The following is a 23577-nucleotide window of genomic DNA, read 5'->3' as shown; positions in this document are numbered from 1 at the left end:
TTGAAAATATCATAAGTTGGAAATGCACTTAATACACGTAACATACCAAACGTCATAGCTTAGCCTAGCTTACCTTTAACATGCTCAGAACACTTACATTCACCTAGAGTTGGTCAAAATCATCTAACACAAAGCCTATTTTATAACAGTGTTGAACATCTCATGTAATTTATTGATTACTGAACTGAAAGTGAAAAACAATTATTTTAAGTTTACTGGTTGTTTATTCTCATGATCACATAGCCACCTGGGAGCCATTCCTTGCCACTCCCAGCATCATGAGAGAGTATTGTACCACATATTGCTAGCCCAGGAAAAGATAAAAATTCAAAGTGTGGTTTCTCCTGAATGAAATTAAATACTCATTTTTGCACCATTGTAAAGTCGAAAAATCAGAAGTCAAACCATCATAAGTCAGGGACTGTTTGTACATATTTCTTCAGAAAACTTAGTTTCAATCTGTGCTTTCAATAGATTTGTTTTCATTTTTATATATGATAAATTCAAAGCTTTTCCTAGAATTCTGGTTTTCCAACTGGGTCAGTAGAGCCCTATATTCTATGGAGATGCCTTATGTTACCTCATCACCTGGACTACCCCTTTTCCCAGCCAGAGCAGAGTTTCTAGAGGAACACAATGAAGAATGTTAATTATAGGAAATAATAGCAAGAAAGCAAAGAGCAAAGCAATGGTTTTTTCCTTACAGTCTCTTCAGTCTTATTATACTGTTCTATAGTTTCTTATTTAAAGCAAGAATACAGGAAGTAATGGAAGGTCAGTCAAAACCAAATGTCTAGACTCTCCGAAATTAAATATAAGTCAGTAGATAAATGAATTCAAGAATCCATTTCTTAGGTTAGGTGAGATATACAGGTGTTTCATTTAAAGAATTAGGAAAATGCAAAACAAAACCGTTTGCCTCCTTTCCTTCAAGTTCTGCTGGCTATTGGTATAATTCAAGAGGAATAACTATCACAATGGATTTTGGTAGCAGAGTTGGTGTTTCTTAAAGAGAGAAATGTAACAGACAAATTAAAAATAAGATTACCTTTGGATTATCGAAAAGAGCTCATAAATGAATTTTAAAGTGAACTTTTCACCCTGGCTGTTCTGAGTGTGTAAAGTATATTACTAGGTGATGATGAATGAAACAGAATTTTTTCCTTTAGAATATTATAGTTAAAAAGTACTGAAGTGGACAGGTAGTTAAATAACATGAAGCAAGCTAAATTAGCCAGGAATGTTATAAACGGATATAATTGGAACTTTAAGAGAAAATTATGATCCATAATGCTATAGCAATTTTCCATAGTGCATTTTTAACCATAATGTAGAAGACTAGAAAGTAAATATTATTACCCTTGACACCCAATAAAGTTCCTTTTAAAATACACATACACACACAAAGAAGATAAATGTTATTTTCAACATAAAATTAATTACTTGGGGGTAGACTTCTGGTTCTGCCCAGCTGGAGGAGCCCTATTCCTCCTAGGTTCTCTTTTACAGCTAAAACACCTTAGACATAACACATCAAACAAGCACAGGAACACTGAAATGTGGAAATAAGGCAGACTTCCTACAGACTTTGGTACTCAAGGATGATGCTAATAGTGAGTTCCTTGGGTTTTTGTTTTTTTTTTATTGCCTCCCATGTATCTTGGACAGGGTCCTGTAAAAGCCTCCAACCTGAACCACAAACAGGCACAGACAAAAAGGGCGTCAGGAAAAGTCTGTTCTCTTTAGCCAAGTGACTGGGGAAAGGGTAGCCGAACAACAGTTAATTTTTTGGTAGGATACTCCCTACTATAGCCAAACACTCCAGAAAAGCCCTATCTTACTCCAAAGAAGCAAGTGGCACTGCTTGATTTCCTCCACCTGGTGATGTTAGCTATGCAGATCAAGGACCTCATATTTCATTCCCTGACTAGCAAAAGCAGACAACACTTTGATTCCCCCAGCTGAGTGGTTTTGACAAGTGGAGTAGGAGTCTGATCTTCCCTCACTGCTCCCCCCCCTCCATCCCACCACTTGCAGAAGGACGTGATGCTGTCACTAAAGTAGTGTCAGTGGGGTCTAGGAGCCAAGTTGAGCCTCAACCCCAATCTGGAAACGAGACTTAACAAAGTGATGTGAGGCAAGGCTAGTCCCCAGTAAGCCTCCCCCTCCCCTTTGTTACTGAGGAGCTGAGCCTACCCCATCACTCAAAATCAGCAAGGCAGAACAAGATGATTGGAGGTGGACTAGTCAACTCTGCTTCCGTTCCTTCCTGATGTGATTGGGGCCTGGTGGACAGCTCAGCCTCCACCCCCATCTGGCATCTATAAGGCAGAACAAAATGGTGGATGGCAGGGCTGGTTGGCCTTCCACTTATCCTGTTAGATGGGCCCTTCTGGAAGCTGAGCTCTCCACTCTACCTTATAGCAACAAAGCAGTGTGAGTCATCCCTCTGCTTTCTGTCTCCCTTTTGTCAATGTGATCCATCAGGGAGCTTGCACCCCTACTCAGAAGCAATGCGATGGTGCAGGTTGTTGCCCAACCTTCACTGGGACCAAGAATTTAGCTGAACTTCCATCCTACCCCTGTTCAGAAAAGCAAGAGTCATTGCTCCTATTTTGCCAGGGTAGTTTCTGTGGGGCCCAGCGGTAAGCTGAACATACACATTCACCTTGCCCTCACACTACATCTCAACTGGTGGACTGCCTGCTAAAAAAGATTAAGTAGGATCCAGAGTCTTATCTCCAAATGCCCATTCTTCATTTGAAGAACACTATACTAAGAACCAGGAAAATCACAACATGAATGAGAAAAAAGTCAATTGATACCAACACCAGGATGCTTCAGATGTTGGAATTATCTAACAAGGATTTTAAAGCAGCAATCATAAAAATGCTCCAGTGAGCAATCACAAACACATTTGAAACAAATGAAAAATTAGTCTCAGAAAAGATGCAAAGCAGAATATGGAAACTTTAGAACTGAAACATAGAGTAACTGAAATTTGCTACGTGGGCTTAATAGAAAAATGGAGATAACAGGAAAGAATAAATTTGAAGATAGAACAACAGAAATTGCCTGATTTGAACAACAGAGGAAAAAATGAACTGACAAAAAATAAGAGAGCATTAGGATTCTGGGGAACATTAACAAAAGATTTATGGTGGACCTGAGGAAATAATGGCTAAAACTTGCCCAATTTGGCAAAAGACAAAATCTTACAGATTCAAGAAACTGAAACCCAAAATAATCTATGCCCAGACACATCAAAATCAAACCTTTGGAAATGAGAACTTGTTTAATTGGTATAGAGTTTCAATTTTACAAGATGAAAATGTTTGGAGATCGGTCATATAACAATGTGAATATGTTTATTTACTTAGAGGGAACAAGAACATGGGCAGGGGAAGGGCAGAGACAGAGAGAATCTCAAGCAGGCTCCATGCTGTTAGCCCGGAGCCCACTGTGGGGCTGGACCTCATAGATCGTGAGATCATGATTGAACCGAAACCAAGAGTAGGACACTTAACAGACTGAGCCACCCAGGTGCCACTGTAAATATATTTAACACACCAGTGAACTGTACACTAAAAAGTGTTTAAGATGGCACATTTTATGTTGTATTTTACCACAATTTTTTTAAAAAATTTAATCAAACTAAAAGGCAATCTTGAAAGCAGCTAAAGATAATGAAATATTACATATAAGGGAACAATGATTCAAATGATGACAGATCCCACATTAGAAACCATGGAAGCCAGAAGGAAATGGCACCATTTTTCAAGTGCTGAAAGAAACGAATTGCCAACCCAGAATTCTATGCCCAGTGAAAATATCCTTCAGGAATGAAGGTATGTTCAAAACAGTCTCAGATAAAGGAAAGCTAAGAGAATTTGTCTATAGCAGACCCTGGAAGAATGACTACAGGTAGTTCTTCAAGCAGAAAAGAAATTTTAAAAGAAGGATCTGGAATATCAAGAATAAAAGAATAACATGAATTATACAGTCTTTTCCAGAAAAAAAGAAAACACTTCACAACTCATGTTATGAGGACATTATTGCCTGAAACCAAGACCTAAAGACAGTACGGAAGAGAAAGCAGTATAGACCAGTATCCCTCAAGTACATAGACACAGCATCCTCAACAAATATTAGCAAAAGAAATCAAGTAACATATGAAAAGAAACGTACACTGTGATCAAATGGATTTTATTCCAAGGATGTAAAACTAGCTCAGTATTCAAAAATCATTTGGTATAGTCCACCATATTAAATAGGAAGGAAAATCACATTGTTAATTGTGCAGAAATGCATTAAACTGGATTAAACATTCATAACAAAAACTGATCAAACTAAGAATAAAAGGAAACTTTCTCAGTTTCAGAAAGAACATATACCAAAAACAAAACAACCCACAGATAACATCATACTCAATGGTGAAAGACAGAATGCTTTCCTCTTAATATCAGGAAGGAACAAGAAAAGGATGTCCTTTTTGTAATGTTTGTTTATTTTTGAGAGAGAGATGGAGCACAAGCAGGGGAATGGCAGAGAGAGAGAGAGAGAGAGAGAGAGAGAGAGAGAGAGACGGAGACACAGAATCCAAATCAGGCTCCAGGCTCTAGGCTCTGAGCTGTCAGCAAAGAGCCTGACGTGGGGATTGAACCCATGAGCCATGAGATCATGACCTGAGCTGAAGTTGGACACTTCACCAATTGAGCCACCCAGGCGCCACAAGGATCTCCTTTCTCACGACTGCTATTCAACATAGTTCTGGAAGTTCTTAACAGTGCAATAGGCAAGAAAAGGAAATAATAAAATACATACAGATTGGAAAGGAAGAAATAAAACTGTCCCTATTTACAAGTGAAATGATTATCTCCAGTGCAAATCCAAAGGAATCTACATAAAACTAAAAATAATAAGTTCAGCAAATTTGTAAGATACAAGATGAGAATCCAAGAATAAATTATATTTCTGCATACTGACAATGAATGTGTGGAAACAAAAATGAAAAGCAGTACCATTTGTAATTGCTCAAAAAAATAAGTATAAATCTAACAAAACATGTATAGGACTTTATGGGACTTAAATACTGAAAACTAAAAGTGCCAATAAAAAAATTCAAAGATCTAAATATAGAGAAAGGCATGCTGTGTTCATAGGTTGGAAGACTCAGCATACTAAGGATATCAGTTCTCCCCAAATTCTTGTATAGGTTTAACACAAGCTTATTTTAAAAGTTATATGGAAAGGTAAAGGAACTAAAATATCTACTACAAGATAAAAATAAAGTGGGAGGATCCACTCCACCCAATTTTAAGACTTACCATATAGCTTTAGCAATCAAAATTCTATGGTACTGGTGAAGGGATAAACACATAGATGAATGGAATATAATATAGAACCCAGAAATAGATGCATACAAGTACAGCCAGTTGATTTTTATCAATGCAAAAGTAATTTACTGGAAAAAGGATAGGCCTTTTCAACAGTGGTGTGTGGAGCAATTACAGATCCATGGGTAAAACAATAAACTCATATGAAAACTAATTCAAAATATATCATGGCGAAATTAAGAGTATACTTATCTTGATGAGCACTGAATAATGTATAGAATTGTTGAGTCTCTATGTTGTACACCTGAAACTAATGTAACACTGGTAACTATACAGCATTTAAAATAAAAAATAGAAAATAAACTTTCTGCTAAAAAGACACACACACACAGACACACAAATCAACTCAAACAGAAAAAAAAATATGTATCATGGATTTAAATGTAAAATATAAAACTTTTAGAATTGAAACCTAGAAGAAAATCTTCAGGACTTTGGGCTAAACCAAGAGTTTTTAGACCAGACACCAAAAACACAATCCATAAGAGAAAAAAAAAAGTAGACTTTATCAAAATTCAAACATTTGCTCTATGAAAAAGACCCTGTTAAGGGGATAAAAAGACAAGGCATAGATTGGGTGAAAATATTTGCAAACTTGTATCTGAGACAGGGCTTGTATCTGGAATATATAAAGAACTCTCAAAACTTAACTAACTTAAGCCAACCAATCCACTTAGAATTCTGACCAAAGAAATGAACAGATATTTCTCCAAAGAGGATATATGGATAGCAAATAAGCATATGAAAAGATGTCAGTATGGTTAGCTATCAGGGAAATTAAAATTGAAATCATGAGATAATCACTACACACCTATTAGAAAAGCCAAATTAAAAAATAGTGACAATACCAAATGTTGGTGAAGATGTGGGCAGACTGGATCCCTCATGCATTGCTAGTGGGAATGTAAAAGGATACAGCCTTTCTGGAAAATAGTTTGGCTGTTTGTTCAAAAACTAAACATAAACTTACTCTGTAACCCAGCAGTGAAAGTCCTGGGCATCTATCCCAGAGAAGTGAAAATATATGTCCAAACAGAAGTCTGTACACAAATTTTCATAGCATCTTATTTGTAATATCAAAAAATTGAAACCAAATGTCATTCAGTAGGTGAATGGTTAAACAAGCTGTGGTACATCCACGCTGTGGAATGCTACTCAGCAACTGAAAGGAATGGATTATTGATACATGCAGCAGTTTGGATGGATCTCAAGGGAATTCATACTTCATGAATAAAGTTACATACTGCATAATTCCATTTATATAACATTCTTGAAATGCCAAAATTGTAGACATGGAGACTACATTAGTAGTTGCCAGGGTTAAAAAGAGGGCAGGAGGGAGGTGGGTTATAAAGGAGCAGCACAAGATCCTGGTGGTGATGAACTGTCAGTATGTTTATAGTGGTGGTAGATAACAGGAACCTATAGTGTGATAAACTGTGTAGAACACATGCACACACAACCTGTAAAACCAGTGAAATCTAAATAAGGTCTGGGCTTTGTACAGTATACATTTCCTGGTTTTGACAGGAAGTTAATGTAAGATGTAACCCCTGGGTTAAAGGTATGTGGGACCTCTCTTATTTATCCAACTTCCTGTGAATCTATAATCATTTCTAATTTAAAAGTTAAAAAAAGTCAGCACTAGATAAAATTCGATGTCTATTCTCAATTAAAAACTTAGTAAAATAGGAACAAAAGGGTGTTTCCTTAATGTTATTAAAAAAGAGTCTCACGGGCCCCTGGGTGGCTCAGTCGGTTAAGCAGCTGACTTCCGCTCAGGTCATGATCTCGCGGTCCGTGGGTTCGAGCCCCGTGTCCGGCTCTGTGCTGACCGCTCAGAGCCTGGAGCCTGTTTCGGATTCTGTGTCTCCTTCTCTCTCTGACCCTCCCCCGTTCATGCTCTGTCTCTCTCTGTCTCAAAAGTAAATAAACGTTAAAAAAACAAACAAACAAAAAAAAACAGTCTCAGACCAATAGCCAGCATCATGCTTGATGGGGACATATTTTAAGGCAATCTCATTAAGATTATGCCTGCTGTTTTCACCTCTATTTAACATTCTGGGAGAGTTTACTAATGCAATTAGACCAGAAAATCAGAGTATTAAAAAGAATAATAAAGGATTACTATTCATAGTTGATATAATCATCTACTTGGATAATCTAAGGAAATCACTAAAAAAGTTCTTTAAAACCAGTGAGGGTCTAATAAGGTGGTATTATACAAAATATATTAAGAAATCAATAAGTAGCTTTCCTAGTTAGAAATGGTAATGGAAAAAAAGTCATCCAAAATAGTAAAAAAGATTAAATGTTTGAAAATTAACATAATAATCAAAGGGCAGGAACTAAGTGAAAAAATTAGTTGCATTAAAGAATAATTTGAGGGGCGCCTGGGTGGCGCAGTCGGTTAAGCGTCCGACTTCAGCCAGGTCACGATCTCGCCGTCCATGAGTTCGAGCCCCGCATCAGGCTCTGGGCTGATGGCTCAGAGCCTGGAGCCTGTTTCCCATTCTGTGTCTCCCTCTCTCTCTGCCCCTCCCCCGTTCATGCTCTGTCTCTCTCTGTCCCAAAAATAAATAAACGTTGAAAAAAAAAATAAAGAATAATTTGAATAAATTGATAGGAAAGCCGTGGTTCTTTAAATTATTTTCAGTAGGATTTAAGGTTTGTTTTTTCTTATTATTTTTTAAGAATCGAGGGTAACTTTTTATTCTGTCTTGAATGAACCCAGATTTTTAGTTTTTAAAAAATTTCTTACGCGTTTAGTTACTTTATAGCTTATCTTAGCAATTAAAAGTAACAATTTTTAGTAAAATGCTGTTATTAATAGTGTTTATGTTTAAATATGCAGCTAGAATTAGTCATGGAGTTATAAGTGGAAACTATATCTTTCGTTATTTTTTCAGAAATAAGCCTTCCTGCCAGGTTGTGTTTATACCTGTGGTAATTTTTAAATATGTATACCCATATTTTTTTTAATGAGTGAGTAGTTTGGATTGTTTTTTCCCAAGTAAATTCAACTCCCAACTTGTCTAAAACACTTTGTGTTAAGATCCAACTTCTACACAAATAGGAATTTTGCTTGAATGTTAAGCTCTAATTTATTGTGTATTTGAGCAAATCCCATTCTGTCTTGTTTTACTTACTTGCAAGCTATTATTGCTGCCTTCTTTTTGTTCATAAGGATGTTTATAAGACTGTATATCTTTATTTTAAGTGATTGTTAACCATTATATTATCAGTAACGTATGTTGGGTTCACTTCAGCAAACATTTAAGCACCACTTGTTTTACCAATGTGGAGACAGAGGAAACAGGTTCAGGTCCTTTTGCCACAGTCACATAACAGAAGTTTGGGCTTTTTTTTTTTTAATTTTTTTTAACGTTTATTTATTTTTGAGACAGAGAGAGACAGAGCATGAACAGGGGAGGGGCAGAGAAAGAGGGAGACACAGAATCCGAAACAGGCTCCAGGCTCTGAGCTGTCAGCACAGAGCCCGACCCGGGGCTTGAACTCACGGACCGTGAGATCATGACCCGGGCCGAAGTCGGACACTTAACCGACCAAGCCACCCAGGTGCCCCCCAGAAGTTTGGGCTTTGAAGCCCATCATCACACTGTATCTGTTTTAGATAGGAGGGCTTCATTAAGCCTCTGGAAACCAGATGAAGTCATTAGACTTGCTCCTGAGACTCTTAAATTAGCCAACCCAAGTAATGCATTAAAGAGTTATCTAGTAGTCAGATTTTTAGTCCTCTACATGGAAGTGGATGCATTAGGATATGAGACTCATCAGAATCCCCTCAAATATTTGTACTTGTCATTTTCTCTGGCAAGATGAGCAGGAGGAAAGAGAAGCTAACACTGAACCCCCTAGACCCTGAACTTTACCAAAACCTGCAGCATAACTAGTATACAGATCTTACGGATTAGCAAACTGAGGCTCATGTTAGGTAACTTGCCCAAAGTCACACCTACAGTAAAGGGCAAAGTCAGGTTTTGAAGCTTAATATGTCAGACTCCAAAGCCCGTGACCTTTTCTCTACCCTGTGATTTCCCAGACTTGTCTAATCACAGGAGTCACCTAAAGTACCTGTTTAAAAAATGAAATACCATGAGGCCATGGGGCTTCTGGAACTTCTGACTCAGCTTGGGATAAGGCCAGGTAATATATCCTTACCAGGAGTCTTAGGTGATTCTGGTCATCAGACAGATTTGGAAAATACTACCAACTCCATTAGAGTACTAAGAGGTGGGACTTGAAGGTATTAGGAAAGCAGGAATAAGTTTGGGAATTTAGAGGACCTTAAACAACAAGTTGACAATTAGTTTTCAACACAAATGAAATAAGAATAGTAAAATTGGGGGGCACCCTGCTGGCTGTCAGTGGAGCATGCAACTCTTGATCTCCGGGTTGTAAGTTCCAGCCCCGTATTGGGTGTAGAGATTACTTCAAAATAAACATAAAATCTTTTAAAAAAAGAAAGAAAGAATAAAAAGAATAGTAAAATTGGATTCTGGAAATCATAAAATTGGTTTAGGTTCCTTATTTTGCACAGAAAAACAGTGTTTTATTTTCTTAGTATTTCTCTTTCAGATGACAACATTTAAACGATTGTTCTTTCATATTCTCCTTGTTTACACTTGGGAACAAAGGCACCACTGAAGGATATAGATAAAACTGTAGTTTTGATGCAGAAGAGAAAGAAGGAGTTAGACTTAGAAATAGCATCAAAACAGGGGCGCCTGTGTGGCTCAGTCGGTTAAGCGTCCAACTTCAGCTCAGGTCATGATCTCACAGTTCATGGGTTCAAGCCCCGCGTCCATCTCTGTGTTGACAGCTTAGAGCCTGGAGCCTGCTTCAGATTCTGTGTCTTTCTCTTTTTGCCCCTCCCCCTGTCACGCTCTTTTTCTCTCAAAAAATGAATAAACATTTACAAAATTTTAAAAAATAGGGGCGCCTGGGTGGCTCAGTCGGTTAAGCCTCCGACTTCGGCTCAGGTCATGATCTCACAGTTCATGGGTTTGAGCCCCGCGTCAGGGTCTGTGCTGACAGGTCAGAGCCTGGAGCCTGCTTCAGAGTCTATGTCTCCCTCTCTCTCTGCCCCTCCCCTGCTCACACTCTGTCTCTCTCTGTCTGTCAGAAATAAATAAATGTAAAAAACTAAAAAAAGTAACATAAAAACACCTTTAAATACAGAATCTGTAATTTCCTCAGGTGTAAAAGCTCTACAAATTTTAAATAACTTTAATCCTTAAAGTCACAAGATTATAACATTCTCAAGCTGGAAGAGCTCTTAGATATCCACATATTTTATGGATGAAGAAACCACAACTCAGAGAGGCTTAAGGACTTGCCCACAGTCCTGTGGCAGACTTTCAAATCCATGCTGACCAAGGTTCCATCAAACTCATGGATTGCAGATAAGTACCAGAAAATAATGACTTTGCCACAATCATATTGCTTTTTAGAAGTTAGTTTAGTGGCAAATCCTGTTTACCATAGATTCCCTACTTTATCTAATTTTATGGTTTCTTCCTTCTTTAAATGCCCTACTGAGAGTGTAAATATATTCAAAGGGATCGCTTTTAGGAGATTATGCAATTTGAAATACCGTGTCTGAACGATATGTTAGAAAATGAACCATTGCCTTCTTAGAATAGTGTATTTAACAAATGGACACTTTCAGAACATGTTGTGTAAATTGTGGAGGAACTCAAGCTTTCTCTACTTTTTAGTATAAATTTTTATTTTATAAATAGAGAAAAATGAGCATAGGTAGATGTCTGTACATGAATTCTGACTAATATGATAGCATTTCTGTGTAGGAGGATGAGCTTTGAATTCAGACTTGGGTTTGGTTATCTTATCTGCAAACCTGATAGCTCTGTGATCTTGAGCAAGTTCGTAACTCAAGTTTTTCTTCTCTGCTATACATAATAACATACCTCATGGTTTATTAATGGTTAATTGGGATTAAATTAGAGAATATATGTAACATGGCTAACACTGTACTTCGAACAAAAAAAACCACTGTGTAAGTGATGATTGCCATTAGTATTTTCTTGAACCAGTAGTTATTTATAAGAATGTTAATTTCTGAATGAGTGCTTTATTTTACTTCTTTATTCAGGTTCTTTATCATAATCAGAAAATATCTATACAATTCCTGATTTGAAACATTTTGTATTTACTTTATGATCTAGATACAATCTTTATAGTTTTTCATAGATACTTGAAAAGAACATTCTTTTTACATTATAAAATTCAATACCTATTCTAATGTAAATTACTTCAAATACTTTGTCCTTATATTGTTCATTATGCTAGCTTATACTAGTGTGCTAAAGTTTCCCCTTCTATTTTGTGTTCATTTCATGTTATAGTCCCCAAAACATCTTTTGTGTTTTGTTGTTATTCTGTGACTTAGTGTTGAATACTACTTTACATTTATTATTTTTAATGTCGTTTGAACAAATAACATGCTAATTATAGAAGATCTAAAAAATAGTGAAACCTATGCAGAAGGAAAATAAACAATTTTACTCTTCTGTGAAATATTATTAAAAGATTTAAATGTGATTAAGAGTAGGGGTTTTAGATTCAGATTTGGGATTGAATTTAGGCCCTGCTTATTAACCTTAGGCAAGATATTAGACTTCTTTATTTATTGTGACAGATATTTATTGAACACCTACTGTGTGCCAGGCATTTTGCTAGGGCCTGAGGATATAGTGCTTAAATAGATGGACATACTCATCTTGAATTAATTTCTTCATTTGTAAATTAGTGATAATGCCTCACAGAGTTGGTAAAAGCATCAAAGGTGATCTATGGTACTTAACATTTGCCTGGTGTATGGTAATTGCTCAGTAAACAATAGCAATTATTATCACTATATGTATTAAGCACTAATTATATTTTTAGTCCAAATCAGATGACCTTTTTAATTGGATTAAGGTTTTTGCCTTACATTTTATTTTTGGCCTTAATATTACAAACACTTTATTTTTATTTGTCCATTGTGCTATTTTTACCGGTTTTGTTTGAATTTCTCTTTAAAGCAGTAAGTATTTGGGGGGCTTGGGGGGTTCAGTCCAATAGGCGTCCAACTCTTAATTTCAGGTCAGGTCATGATCTCATAGTTCATGGGTTCTAGCCCCATGTCAGGCTCCACACTAACAGCACAGAGGCTGCCTGGGATTCTCTCTCCCTCTCTCTGCCCCTCCCTGGCTCTCTGCCTGTCTCTGTCTGTCTGTCTGTCTGTCTCTCTCTCTCTCTCAATAAACAAACAAACAAACTTTTTTTAAAAAGGCAGTAAATAGGGGCACCTGGCTGGCTCAGTTGGTTAAGCATCCGACTTTGGCTCAGGTCATGATCTTGTAGTTCATGGGTTGGAGACCCACATCAGACTCTGTGCTGACAGCTAACCCTAACCCTACTTCAGATTCTGTGTTTCCTCCTCTCTCTCTGCCCCCTCCCACTTGTGCTGTGTCTGTCTCTCAAAAATAAAGGGTAAAAAAAAATTTTAAGGCAGTAGTAATTTTATTACTGTGTATATATAGTAATATATATAGTAATGAAATAGAAAAAAATATATATATATATATTTGAAGGTTTAATTATTTATTTTTGAGAGAGAGGGAAAGAGAGAGAATCCCAAGCAGGCTGTACACTGTCAGCATGGAACCCAGTGCAGGGCTCTATCCTATGAACCATTAGATCATGACCTGAGCTGAAATCAAGAGTCAATCACTTAACTGACTGAGCCACCCAGGCACCCCAAGAGAATAGTATAATGAACTACCATATTCCCATAAGCCACCCTCAAAGATTATCAACTCATGTTTCATCTATACTCCCCTCACCCCCCATACACACTCTCTCTTCTTTTCCCTGCCTCCAGTGGATTATTTTGAAGGTAATCCTAGATACATCAATTTATATGTAAATATTTCATTTGTATTTCTTAAAAGATAGACTTTTAAAATACATAACCACCATACCATCAAAACTCATAAAAATGCCAATAATTCTGTAATAGTATCAAATTCTAGTAAGATACTTTTCTTTTAAATAGACACTTTAAACTTTACATTTCTTACATTATTACTTTTGGAATAATTTCTGTTGTAAGTTTTTTATTCTTGTGGTTTGTTTTTTTTTCTTTTGACATGCAGATTGTTTTTGTTTGAGGAGGTTCTGAAATATTGAAGAAAGAATTATAGAGCTGGAAAGACCTGGGTTTGAGTCTTACTCTTGCTGTTCACTAATTGACTTTGCTGAGCCTTGGTTTCCTCATCTGTAAAATAGGACTGAATTATACCTACCTCATGTTCTTAGGGTTGAATGTGATGCTTTCGTAAAGTACTTTTTATAGTCTTTGTCAGTTATTATCTTCTCTAGTGATTTGGGCTGCAATAAATAAATAAAATTTTTGGTTATCGTATGGTTTCTCAGAACGTTGAAAAATGTATATTTATTAGGTAATTACTAAAAATAGTGATTTTTAAATAATCCTTTTAGGAAAGAGAGAATTGAGAATCTTTTTCTCCATTCTTCCACTACCTCTTTTGTGTCCACATTAATTTAGCCTGAGAATACAAATCCTACCTTTAGCTTTCTAAGGTTTTATATTGTTTATATACTTATATCAGCTATTTACTCTTCATTACTGACCCTTTCTCCTTTAGTGGGGTTAATTATTTTATTCATTTGTTTGTAAATATTAAGTTGGTGTCAGTATACTTCACCAGTTCTTTCCGACCTCAATATTCTTAAGTTCTTACTTTGATTCTCTTTCAATGGTCTAGGACATACCTTTGAACAAATTATGAAAAAAGGTACTAACAGGATGGTGAACTTTTATAAGACTTTGCAGATCTAAGAATAATTTCCTGTGACCTTTGTACATGAAAAACTAGAACAAGGTATACAATTCTTAGCTCATAACTTTCCCCTTTCAGCTCTCTGTAAGTCATTACTTCATTGTCTTCTGGCATTTTATTGCTGCAGAGGAAAAATCTGAGGTCAGTCTGATTTTAGTTCCTTTGAAAATAACCTGTTTTTTTCTGCTTGTATGCTTGTAGGATTATATCTTTATCCTTGAAATTTAAAAACATTTGCCAGGACATGTCTTGGTGTTGATGATCTCTGTTGAACCTTCTCAGTCTCCAGTCTCAGGTATTTTTTTTCAGAACTGGAAAGTTTTCTTATACTTTTGATTGATTAAAATGCTGTTTTTTTTTTCTTTAGGAACATCTGTTATTCATAGATTATTTCTATGTCTGTCCTCCATAGTTTTTTAATATTTTCTTTCATTTTTTTTCATTTATTCAAGTTTGTCCTCTGTGGCATGGATTCTGTTTTCTGCAGTGTCAATTCTGATATTTGCTGTTCACAATGCAGATTTAATTTTGGCTACTGTGTTTTCATTTCTTAATTCTTACTTCAACATACTCCTGTTTCATAAGCAGAATTTCCCTTAGGGGTACACTCTAAGAAACATAAGATGGGGTTCAGGCCTAAAACTGATCTATTTTCTGAGGCCATAACCACAGGACCAGACAGAAAAAAAAGCTTCTGAAAGGGTCCTCTAAAACTTAAAAACATAGATATAACCAGAGGTCATTTCTACCCTAGTCTAGAAAGTAGAACAGTCCTGAGTAATAGCAGGTGTTTAGTTACTCAAGGAATAGCAAAGCAAGCATAAGGGCACCTTAACTAGAAATAATGGATTTTTCTAATATATTGGTTGTTTTTTTCTCATTATAAAAAGAATAGATAATAAATGCATATAATTTTGAAAATACAGTACAAGAAGAAAATCCTAGGACCCAGGTAACTACTGCTAAGATTTTATATATGTTTTGCCAGTTACATGCACACATTTTGGGGGGGGGTGCAAAATTGGGGTCATACTATATAGTTGTGTATCCTTTTTAATTTAATATATTACAAGCATATTTTTGCATCATTAATTTTTTGAGGCCCTTATTTTAAGCATTGCATAGTATTCCTACATATGAATAGATGTGTTATGATTTATTTAACCAGTCCCCTGTTGGTCATCTAGATTGTTTTCTATTTTTCAGTATAATGAGTATGATGAATATCACTGTACATAAGTCTTTATGCACATCTCTGATATTTCCTTAGGATAAATGAGGAGCTGATTCTTAATCCTGTCATATTGGTAAGGATTATATACATTCCTTATTAAGAATATAAAATGCTTGTTTCTTATTGTTTCAATGTGATTGCATAGAAGATTCTTTGGATTCTGAATAATTTGATGGTATCTGAACTGAAATTCAAGAGAGGTTTCTTATGCCTCATCCTCAGCACCTTCATGCAACTTCTATTCCATATGCTTTGGGCAAGAAGACCACTGCTAATATCAGGGAGCTTGGAAGGCAAATATACTTGTGGGAACTTGAGGGTGGTAAAAAAATATTTATATATTGTCCTTTTTATTCCTACAACCTGGGTCTCCAGATTAGCACAGTAGAGCTCTGGAGCCTTTCTTTTCCTCCCCCCTTCCTATTATTTCAGGTTCTTATTCTCTGTGAGGAATTCTTTTTTCCCAGTGTTCATATATATATTTCATTTTTACATAGGAGGATGTCAGTAGATACTTTCTAGTAATCTCAAGGTAGCATTTTACCAATCACGTATCTTTTTTTTTTCTTTTCTTTTTTTTTTTTTTTTTAGTTCTAGTATACTCATACATGATGATCTCCTACTGGGCTCAAAGCATTTTTAACGTATTTTATATTTTCTTCAAAGGTATCAAACAGCAACCCAGAAATGTGCATTGTTGTAACATGCCATTACAGTAAAACAATCTGTTTAATAAAGTTGCTTAAAATGAAACTTTTATTTAGTAAAATATTCATATTTTTTAACATTTCAGATTTTTTCTTAAAGTACTTGGGAATACCCTAGAAGTCCTGAAACCTTGGTTCAGAGTTACTGATTTGAATTGTTCATCCTCTTGAAACCAGAAAGATGATCTTAAGTGATCATTTTATATCACAACGTTAGAAGTTATTTTGAAAACAATTCCTGCTGAAATGCAAGCTAACAGTCTCCTTTGTCTGATTTGTTCTGATGAGACCCATATTGTACGTTATTCTAATTTTTGACTTTTACACATTTCAGACTAACGGAGTAAAGCATGATTAGCATTTCCTAACCTTTTCCAGTATTTCACATAATATTTGCATATGTACAATCTGCCAAGCTCTGTAGTTTTTTGGCTGGATGGCATAATGGTGGGATGAGAGAGGATAAATACATTTGCCTCACTTTTAAACTATCCTTTTTGTCTGTACTCATTCTTTGGCCACATCGTATAAAAATATACCACATGTATGAATGATCTCTTTCACCCTGCTTGGTGGGAAATTGACTATATTAGGTGGTAAAATAAGTATCTCAACACTCTCCTGTACTTTCTCATTGCTCTACATCTTTAGAAGTTAACTGTAGAAGTGTATGTATTACACAGTTCAGGCAAAAGAGAAGGGACAGGAAGTAGCATTTACTGAGCGTCTACTGTCCTTTGATGTATTCATTTAAGTGCAACATCTTTTTGAGATAGATATTATATGCATCTTACAAATAAAGACACTGAAGCTCAGAATGTTGAGTAACTTACCCAACATCAGGTAACAGCTGGGGTTTAAACCTGTTAGCGAGGTTCGACCACATGTGTTTTGAAACTGTAGAAGTTGAAATATCAAGTCAGACTGATGGCCCATTGTAGCCTAATCTTTAGTGAAGCCAAAGGCCATTTTCAAAAAGGAAACTTCTTAGCTGCAAGAGTAATTATGCTCATTTCTAATAGATAACATTTGAGTCCTTATTTTGATGAAATGATACAAAAGATTTGTTGAAGTAAAAGTGCTTTTTAAAGTAGATATTTGTAAAGCTTCCCCAATATGTAGGACAACATTGGCTTTTATATTTTCCTGCCTTAAAATTAAATTGTTCAAAATTTTCAGTCTTTGCTAAACTCACAAAGGAAGTAGATATTTTTGCAAAAGGTAGAGCATAAACTGCGTTTAGATCATGTTTCACTTAATTTTTTTTTCAGATTGCTTTGTTAGTATATTACTGTTAATTAGCTGAATGAGGAGCTTAGAAAAGAAAATACATTGTAAAATTTATGGATTACATGAAGATGAAAATAGTGAAGAGGCTGATTAGCAGATTCAGAAGTCATTCTGTAGAGGCTGTAGTAATACTATAGAAGATCACAACTAGAAAAAGATGAATCAAAAATTTGAGGTTTTCTTCATGAGATGAAGCGTAACAAGTATGGGACTTAGTTGCAGTAGAAGGAAGACAAGAATTTAATTGACAGAAAACTTAGTATGACTCAGCAATGTGTTTCAGACATTTCAAAAACAATGCATATGTGAACTGAATTAATAGAAGTTTGTTATCTAGGACAGGGGAGGTGATAATGTTCCTTATTCTGCATTGGTTGTATCAAGGTTGGAGTGTTAATTGAATGCGGTTCTGTATATCACCCTTTAAGATGAATTGAGTGCATGCTCAGAAAATTAGTCTCATCTGTCTAAAAGGAATGTTTGAAAGAACTTGAGTTATCTAGTGAAGAACAGACTCAGGATGATTTACAGTCATAGGTGTAGATTTACTTCCTGTGATTTTGCAGATAGACTATAGGCAAGTTAGTCATCGTATGTTAGTAATCCTATTAAAGGGAATTTGTAGCTGAGGAAAATTACTATATGATGAAGAATCTTATCTAGCAGCCAGTACTTTTTCTGAGATAGTTTAGTAGGCTGCCACATGAGTAGTACATTCTTGTTCTGATAGTGTTCAAATCTAGGTGAGAATGGCAAAAAAAGAATTGAAGCATATGATGTTTATTTGGAACAGAAGACTTTCAAGATCCCTTACCAATCCTAAACTTTTTTTGATTCAAAGATTAAAAGGACTTTGTGGAAGTGTTATTTTATCCTCAATGAAGCTACCTCACCTTAATAATAGTAATTTGCATTGGTACAGTTCTTTATGATTTATAAAGTACTTTCTTTTGAGTTATCTCAGTTTTGAGTCTAACACTAACCCTTTGAGTAGACAGGGCACGTATCCCCATTTTAAGCAGATAAGGTAGTAGGCTAGAGACTGTCTGAATTGCTAAAAATCATAAAACTTGTAAGTGGCAGACCTAGGGCTCTATCTCTGGTCTTCCATTCCAAGTTTAGTGCTGTTTCTACTATACCAGTTTGCCTTAAAAAGTAAGTTATAAGTTGTGATTCTTGCTTTGTATGCACTGAAAATTACACGGAACAGATGGTTCTCAAATTATATTCCCATGGAAAGTGTAATTGTAGCTCAGTTAGACCAAGGGTTCTGAGAGTCAAATAATGGGGATCCATTCAGCAGATCTGTGTTATAGAAAGAGAACTCTGTGTACAATTAATGAGAAAACCTAGTTTGCACTACTAGATGAGTGATGGTACCATTCACTAAGATAGCAAATATGGGAGAAGTAGCAAATTGGTGGGCTGTGAAGGGGGTGACTGAATTTTGGATATAATTAAAATAGCTACCATTGATTGTTTATTAAGTTCCAGACCCTGTGCTTAGGATTTTATATCCTTTATCTCACTTAGCCTTTACAATACCTCTCTGAAGATGAGACTTTTTAATCTCTACTTTTCATATGAAGAAACTAAAGCATATTTTAAATAATTTGTCCAAGGCTTCATACTAAGTGTAAGAGCAGAAATTTGAATCTAGATGTCTGACTCCAAAACCAGCATTCTTATGACCTAGTTTAAGGTTTATCTGTGATGTTAGGATAAAAACGGTCAGTATTCAATTGAGTAAATGGTTGTGGCTTTTGGTAGAAAGATGTATCCTGGAGTTATTTGAGTCCTTACCATAGCAGTGAGCAATACTGTAGCTTCTGAAAGTGTCTTAGGATAATAAAGATTTTATACCTGCCTCCTCCTTTTCTGCATTTTAGCACCGTTTCTGTGCTTTGTAATATTGTATAGGTATTCCCTAACCTAGATGCATACTCTATGAGTGTTTGAAAATAAAAGGTGCTCTTTTTATGGGTCAGTATACCTGTGAGACCCTCTAGGATGGATCTCTAGGTTGGGGGTCATGTTTTCTTAACCCTTCATCTCCAGCTTGGCACCTAAATCTTAGCGTGAATGAAATGAAATGGGTGGATGAATGGATGGATAAACAGGGATTTAGAGAGTAGACAGAGTTCAAATTCAAAGCATCTGCCTCATGTGGGTAGGGTAATGGGTGGGCTACCTTTCATATCCTAGTTGATAATGCTCCAAAGATGGTTAGCTTAGATCCTTGTACATTTGTTGAATTGACAAGTGGTCAGGGGCATTTACTCCTTTTTTCATTGAACTAATAGAGAAGATGTTGTGTTCCTGACTTCTGGTTTTGTTTTGTTATTAATTACACAAATAATACATATTCATTGTAGACACATCAGAAAATTCAAATACGCAAAACAAACATTTTAAATTGTCTAAAATTCTACCACCCAGAAATAGCCACTGTTAACATTTTGGTGTATACCCTTCCAGAGTTTTTCCCATAGAAATATATACATTGGAACATGTATATATTTATTTAAAATGGGATCATTACAATCCATATTGTTTTGTAAACTGCTTTTTCACTTATTACATGTGACTGTCTTTCCATGTCAATAAATTTACATCTTTATTATCATTTTTAATGACTGTATAGTATTCCATTATATGGATGTATCATCATATATTTAACTAGTTCTCTATTGTTAAGAATTTAGGTTTCCAATTTGGAGTTCTTTTTGGAAAAAGTTATGGTGAGCATTCTTGTATGTACATCTTTGCACACTTGTTTTAATACAGACTTAGATTATCTTCCTAAAAGGTTGTGCTGATTTATACTTTCCCTAGCAGTATATACTGAGTGCTCTTTTCCCCATACTCATATTAGTGCTGGGTTTTATTTTTTCTGTAAATCATAACCAGTTTGAGAGGCAAAGGTATCTTTCTGTTAAATGTGTATCTTTGATTAGTACTAAGGCTAAACTCTTTTTTCCCTTATTGCTCATTTCTGTTGGGGTTCATCATTTTTCTCTTACAGGTTGGTAAAACAAAGGTCTTTATGTCATTGAGGATACCAGCCCTTTGTCATATGTTGCTTTTTTTGTAATCAATTTGTCTTTTTATCTTTTTTGTGTCTGGTAGATGACATTTTAAACTTTTATCAATTCAAATGTCATTTTTTTCCTTTATTATTTCCACCCTCCTTACCCCATAAGTATTATTTACCTATATTTTCTTATAATACTTATATAATTTTATTTTTGACATTTAAATGTTTAATCCATCTGGAATCGATTTTGATATGGAGATCTAGCTTACTTTCCAAATCCTGAAATAACTAATCATTGCCCTGATTAATCAGTCAATGGAGTTGGATTTTAGAATGTGTTTTGCCATAGAAAGTATTATAAATGATGTTTGGTGAGATTTAAGTAATACTATTTGTAATTCATTTAACTATTAAAATAAACTCAAGGACTCACCTGGAAAGTTAATCATCATTTGTTATATAATTTCCATGGAAAAATGTTTTTATAGTTAACTTTTAAAGCACAACCGGTTGCATATTGACAACTACATACTGATCTGGTGGTTTGGTACTTCATTAGAATCCTGTAGGGGTGAAAATATTCTATTATGATTTTGCTTTGTCTGCCTTCATTTAATGTTAGCTGATGTGAAATCTCTGTTGGTAACTTTCTGCTTGCTGTGCTTTTCACAGAATGGACAGCAAATTATGGATGAACCTATGGGAGAGGAGGAGATTAATCCACAAACTGTAAGTACAATATTGTATCATAAGGGATATAGATAAATCAGATACCATAAAATTTAAGTATTCTTATTTTTTAACTGGACAAAATAATGATTCTACGGTATTAGAAACTTGTTTATGATTTCTTTAAAAAAATTTTTTTTTCAACGTTTATTTTTATTTTTGGGACAGAGAGAGACAGAGCATGAACGGGGGAGGGGCAGAGAGAGAGGGAGACACAGAATCGGAAACAGGCTCCAGGCTCTGAGCCATCAGCCCAGAGCCCGACGCGGGGCTCGAACTCACGGACCGCGAGATCGTGACCTGGCTGAAGTCGGACGCCCAACCGACTGCGCCACCCAGGCGCCCCTATGATTTCTTAATTTTACCAAAATATAATCTTGAATATGTCAGTGCCTTTTTTTTTTAGTTTATTTAGTTTGAGAGAGAGAGAGAGCACGATCAGGGGAGGGGCAAAGAGAAAGGGGGAGAGAGAGAGAATCCCAAGCAGGCTCTGCACTGTCAGCACAGAGCCCAATGTGGGGCTCAAACTCATGAACCATTAGATCATGACCTGAGTCAAAATCAAGAGTCAACCACTTAACCTACTAAGCCACCCAGGGCCCCTGCCAGTGCCATTTTTAAAACCCGTTTAATGGAATGCCTGGTGGCTCAGTCGGTTAAGTGTCTGACTTTGGCTCAGGTCATGATCTCACGGTTTGTGAGTTTGAGCCCCACATCTGGCTCACTGCTGTCAGTGCAGAGCCTGCTTTGGATCCTCTGTCCCCCTTTCTCTCTGCCCCTCCCCCATTCGCACTCTCTCAAAAATAAATAAAACATTAAAAAAGAACTGTTTGATAAGACTGATCTTACGAAAAAGACAAAATAATTTGCTTTATGTTGTTGAAAGTTTTTCATTAGTACCTTACAGCTTATTTTTTAAAAAAATCACATCATAGACACATTAGGACAAAAATATAAAGTGATTCTTTACAGAAATATTTAATGTATGGGCACCTGAGTGCTTCAGTTGGTTAAGCATCTGACTCTTGATTTCGGCTCAGGTTTCGTTGAGTTTGAGCCCCGTATGAGCCTTAGAGCTGACAGTGTGGAGCCTGTTTGGGATTCTCTCTCTCTGCCCTTACCTCCCTCCCTCCCTCACTCGCTCACTGGCCCTTGCTCTCTCGCTCGCTCTCTCTCTCTCTCTCAAAATAAGTAAACATTTTTTAAGAAAGAAATAGTTAATGTAGAAGATAAACGTTCACCCCTTCCTCATCTTGTTTTTTTATTTACTCCTAAGTCCCCAGCACCTAGACCAGTGACTGGGACATAATAGACACTCATTAAATATTACATGAATGAATTAATAAATTCCCTGCCTGTAAGAGACTCATTGTTAGAAGTTCAGTTATTATCTTTTTATTCCATACATAAGATCATTATTACTGATACTTACAAAATATATATACTCTCCAACTGTTCTTTTCACCTACTAAGTCTTGAACATCTTTTTATGACAATTCATGTAGATCTGCCTTTTTTATTTTTTAAGTTTGTTTATTTTGAGACAGCGATAGTACGAGTGGGGAGGGGCAGAGAGAGAGGGAGACAGAGAATTCCAAGCAGGCTCCATGCTGCCAGCGCAGAGCCCAACACAAGGCTTGAACCCAGGAAACCATGAGGTTATGACCTGAACCAAAACCAAGAGTTGGACGCTTAACTGATTGAGCCAACCAGGCGCCCCAATCTGCCTCTTTTTAAATTGTTGCATGATATTCTATTTTATGCATGTCCTAGACTTAATATAATTTTCCTCCTATTTATTTTTGGGAACTTGTGTTTCAGTAGGATATAGTTTTAGAGAAGGATGTGCTAGAACAATGGGTATGAACATCTAAATTTCAATAGACATTGCCAAATTGCTGTCCAAACCAAAAAGGTTGTAAAAGTGTCAGTGTATGAGAGTATCTGTTCAAGCATATCCTATTCAACCCTGGATATTATTAGACATTATTTTTCATTCAAGCCATTTTAAATAAATAATACTTTCTCATTTCAGTTTGCATCTCATTTGATTATTAGTGAAGTTGAGTATCCATGTATTACTGGCCTTTGTATTTTTGTGTTTCACCAACTTTCTTTTGTGTTGCTTATTATCTCCTCATGGTCTATGTGATCAAATACATTCTGGATATTAGCTCCATGTCTATAATGTCTCTTGCAAATGTTTTCTCCCTATTTAACACTTATTACGTGGTCTTTCATTGTATGTGTACAGAAGTTTTCATTTTTAAATGGTCAGATTTGACTTCTGGGT

General features: G+C 35.9%; 1 protein-coding gene across 3 annotated transcripts in view; it reads left to right on the top strand.

The window, feature by feature from the left end:
- RPS6KA3 (ribosomal protein S6 kinase A3) overlaps positions 1–23577 on the top strand; it is a 126772-nt gene that overhangs the window by 10484 nt on the left and 92711 nt on the right. For 2 of the 3 annotated variants that reach the window (XM_047075988.1, XM_047075987.1), the window contains exon 2: positions 21228–21284. In XM_047075988.1, coding sequence (XP_046931944.1) covers positions 21228–21284 — 57 coding nt within the window. Of the gene's footprint in view, positions 1–14560; positions 14583–15557; positions 15595–21227; positions 21285–23577 lie in introns of those variants that run through there. The other variant, XM_047075989.1, reaches the window with a different exon arrangement.

The sequence above is a fragment of the Lynx rufus genome, unplaced genomic scaffold, assembly GCF_022079265.1.
Source record: "Lynx rufus isolate CCGP_SWC_20201006 ecotype Redwood Valley unplaced genomic scaffold, mLynRuf1.p SCAF_14, whole genome shotgun sequence".
In the NCBI taxonomy this organism is placed as follows: Eukaryota; Metazoa; Chordata; class Mammalia; order Carnivora; family Felidae; genus Lynx; species Lynx rufus.
This window is presented reverse-complemented; position numbering and strand designations above follow the sequence as displayed.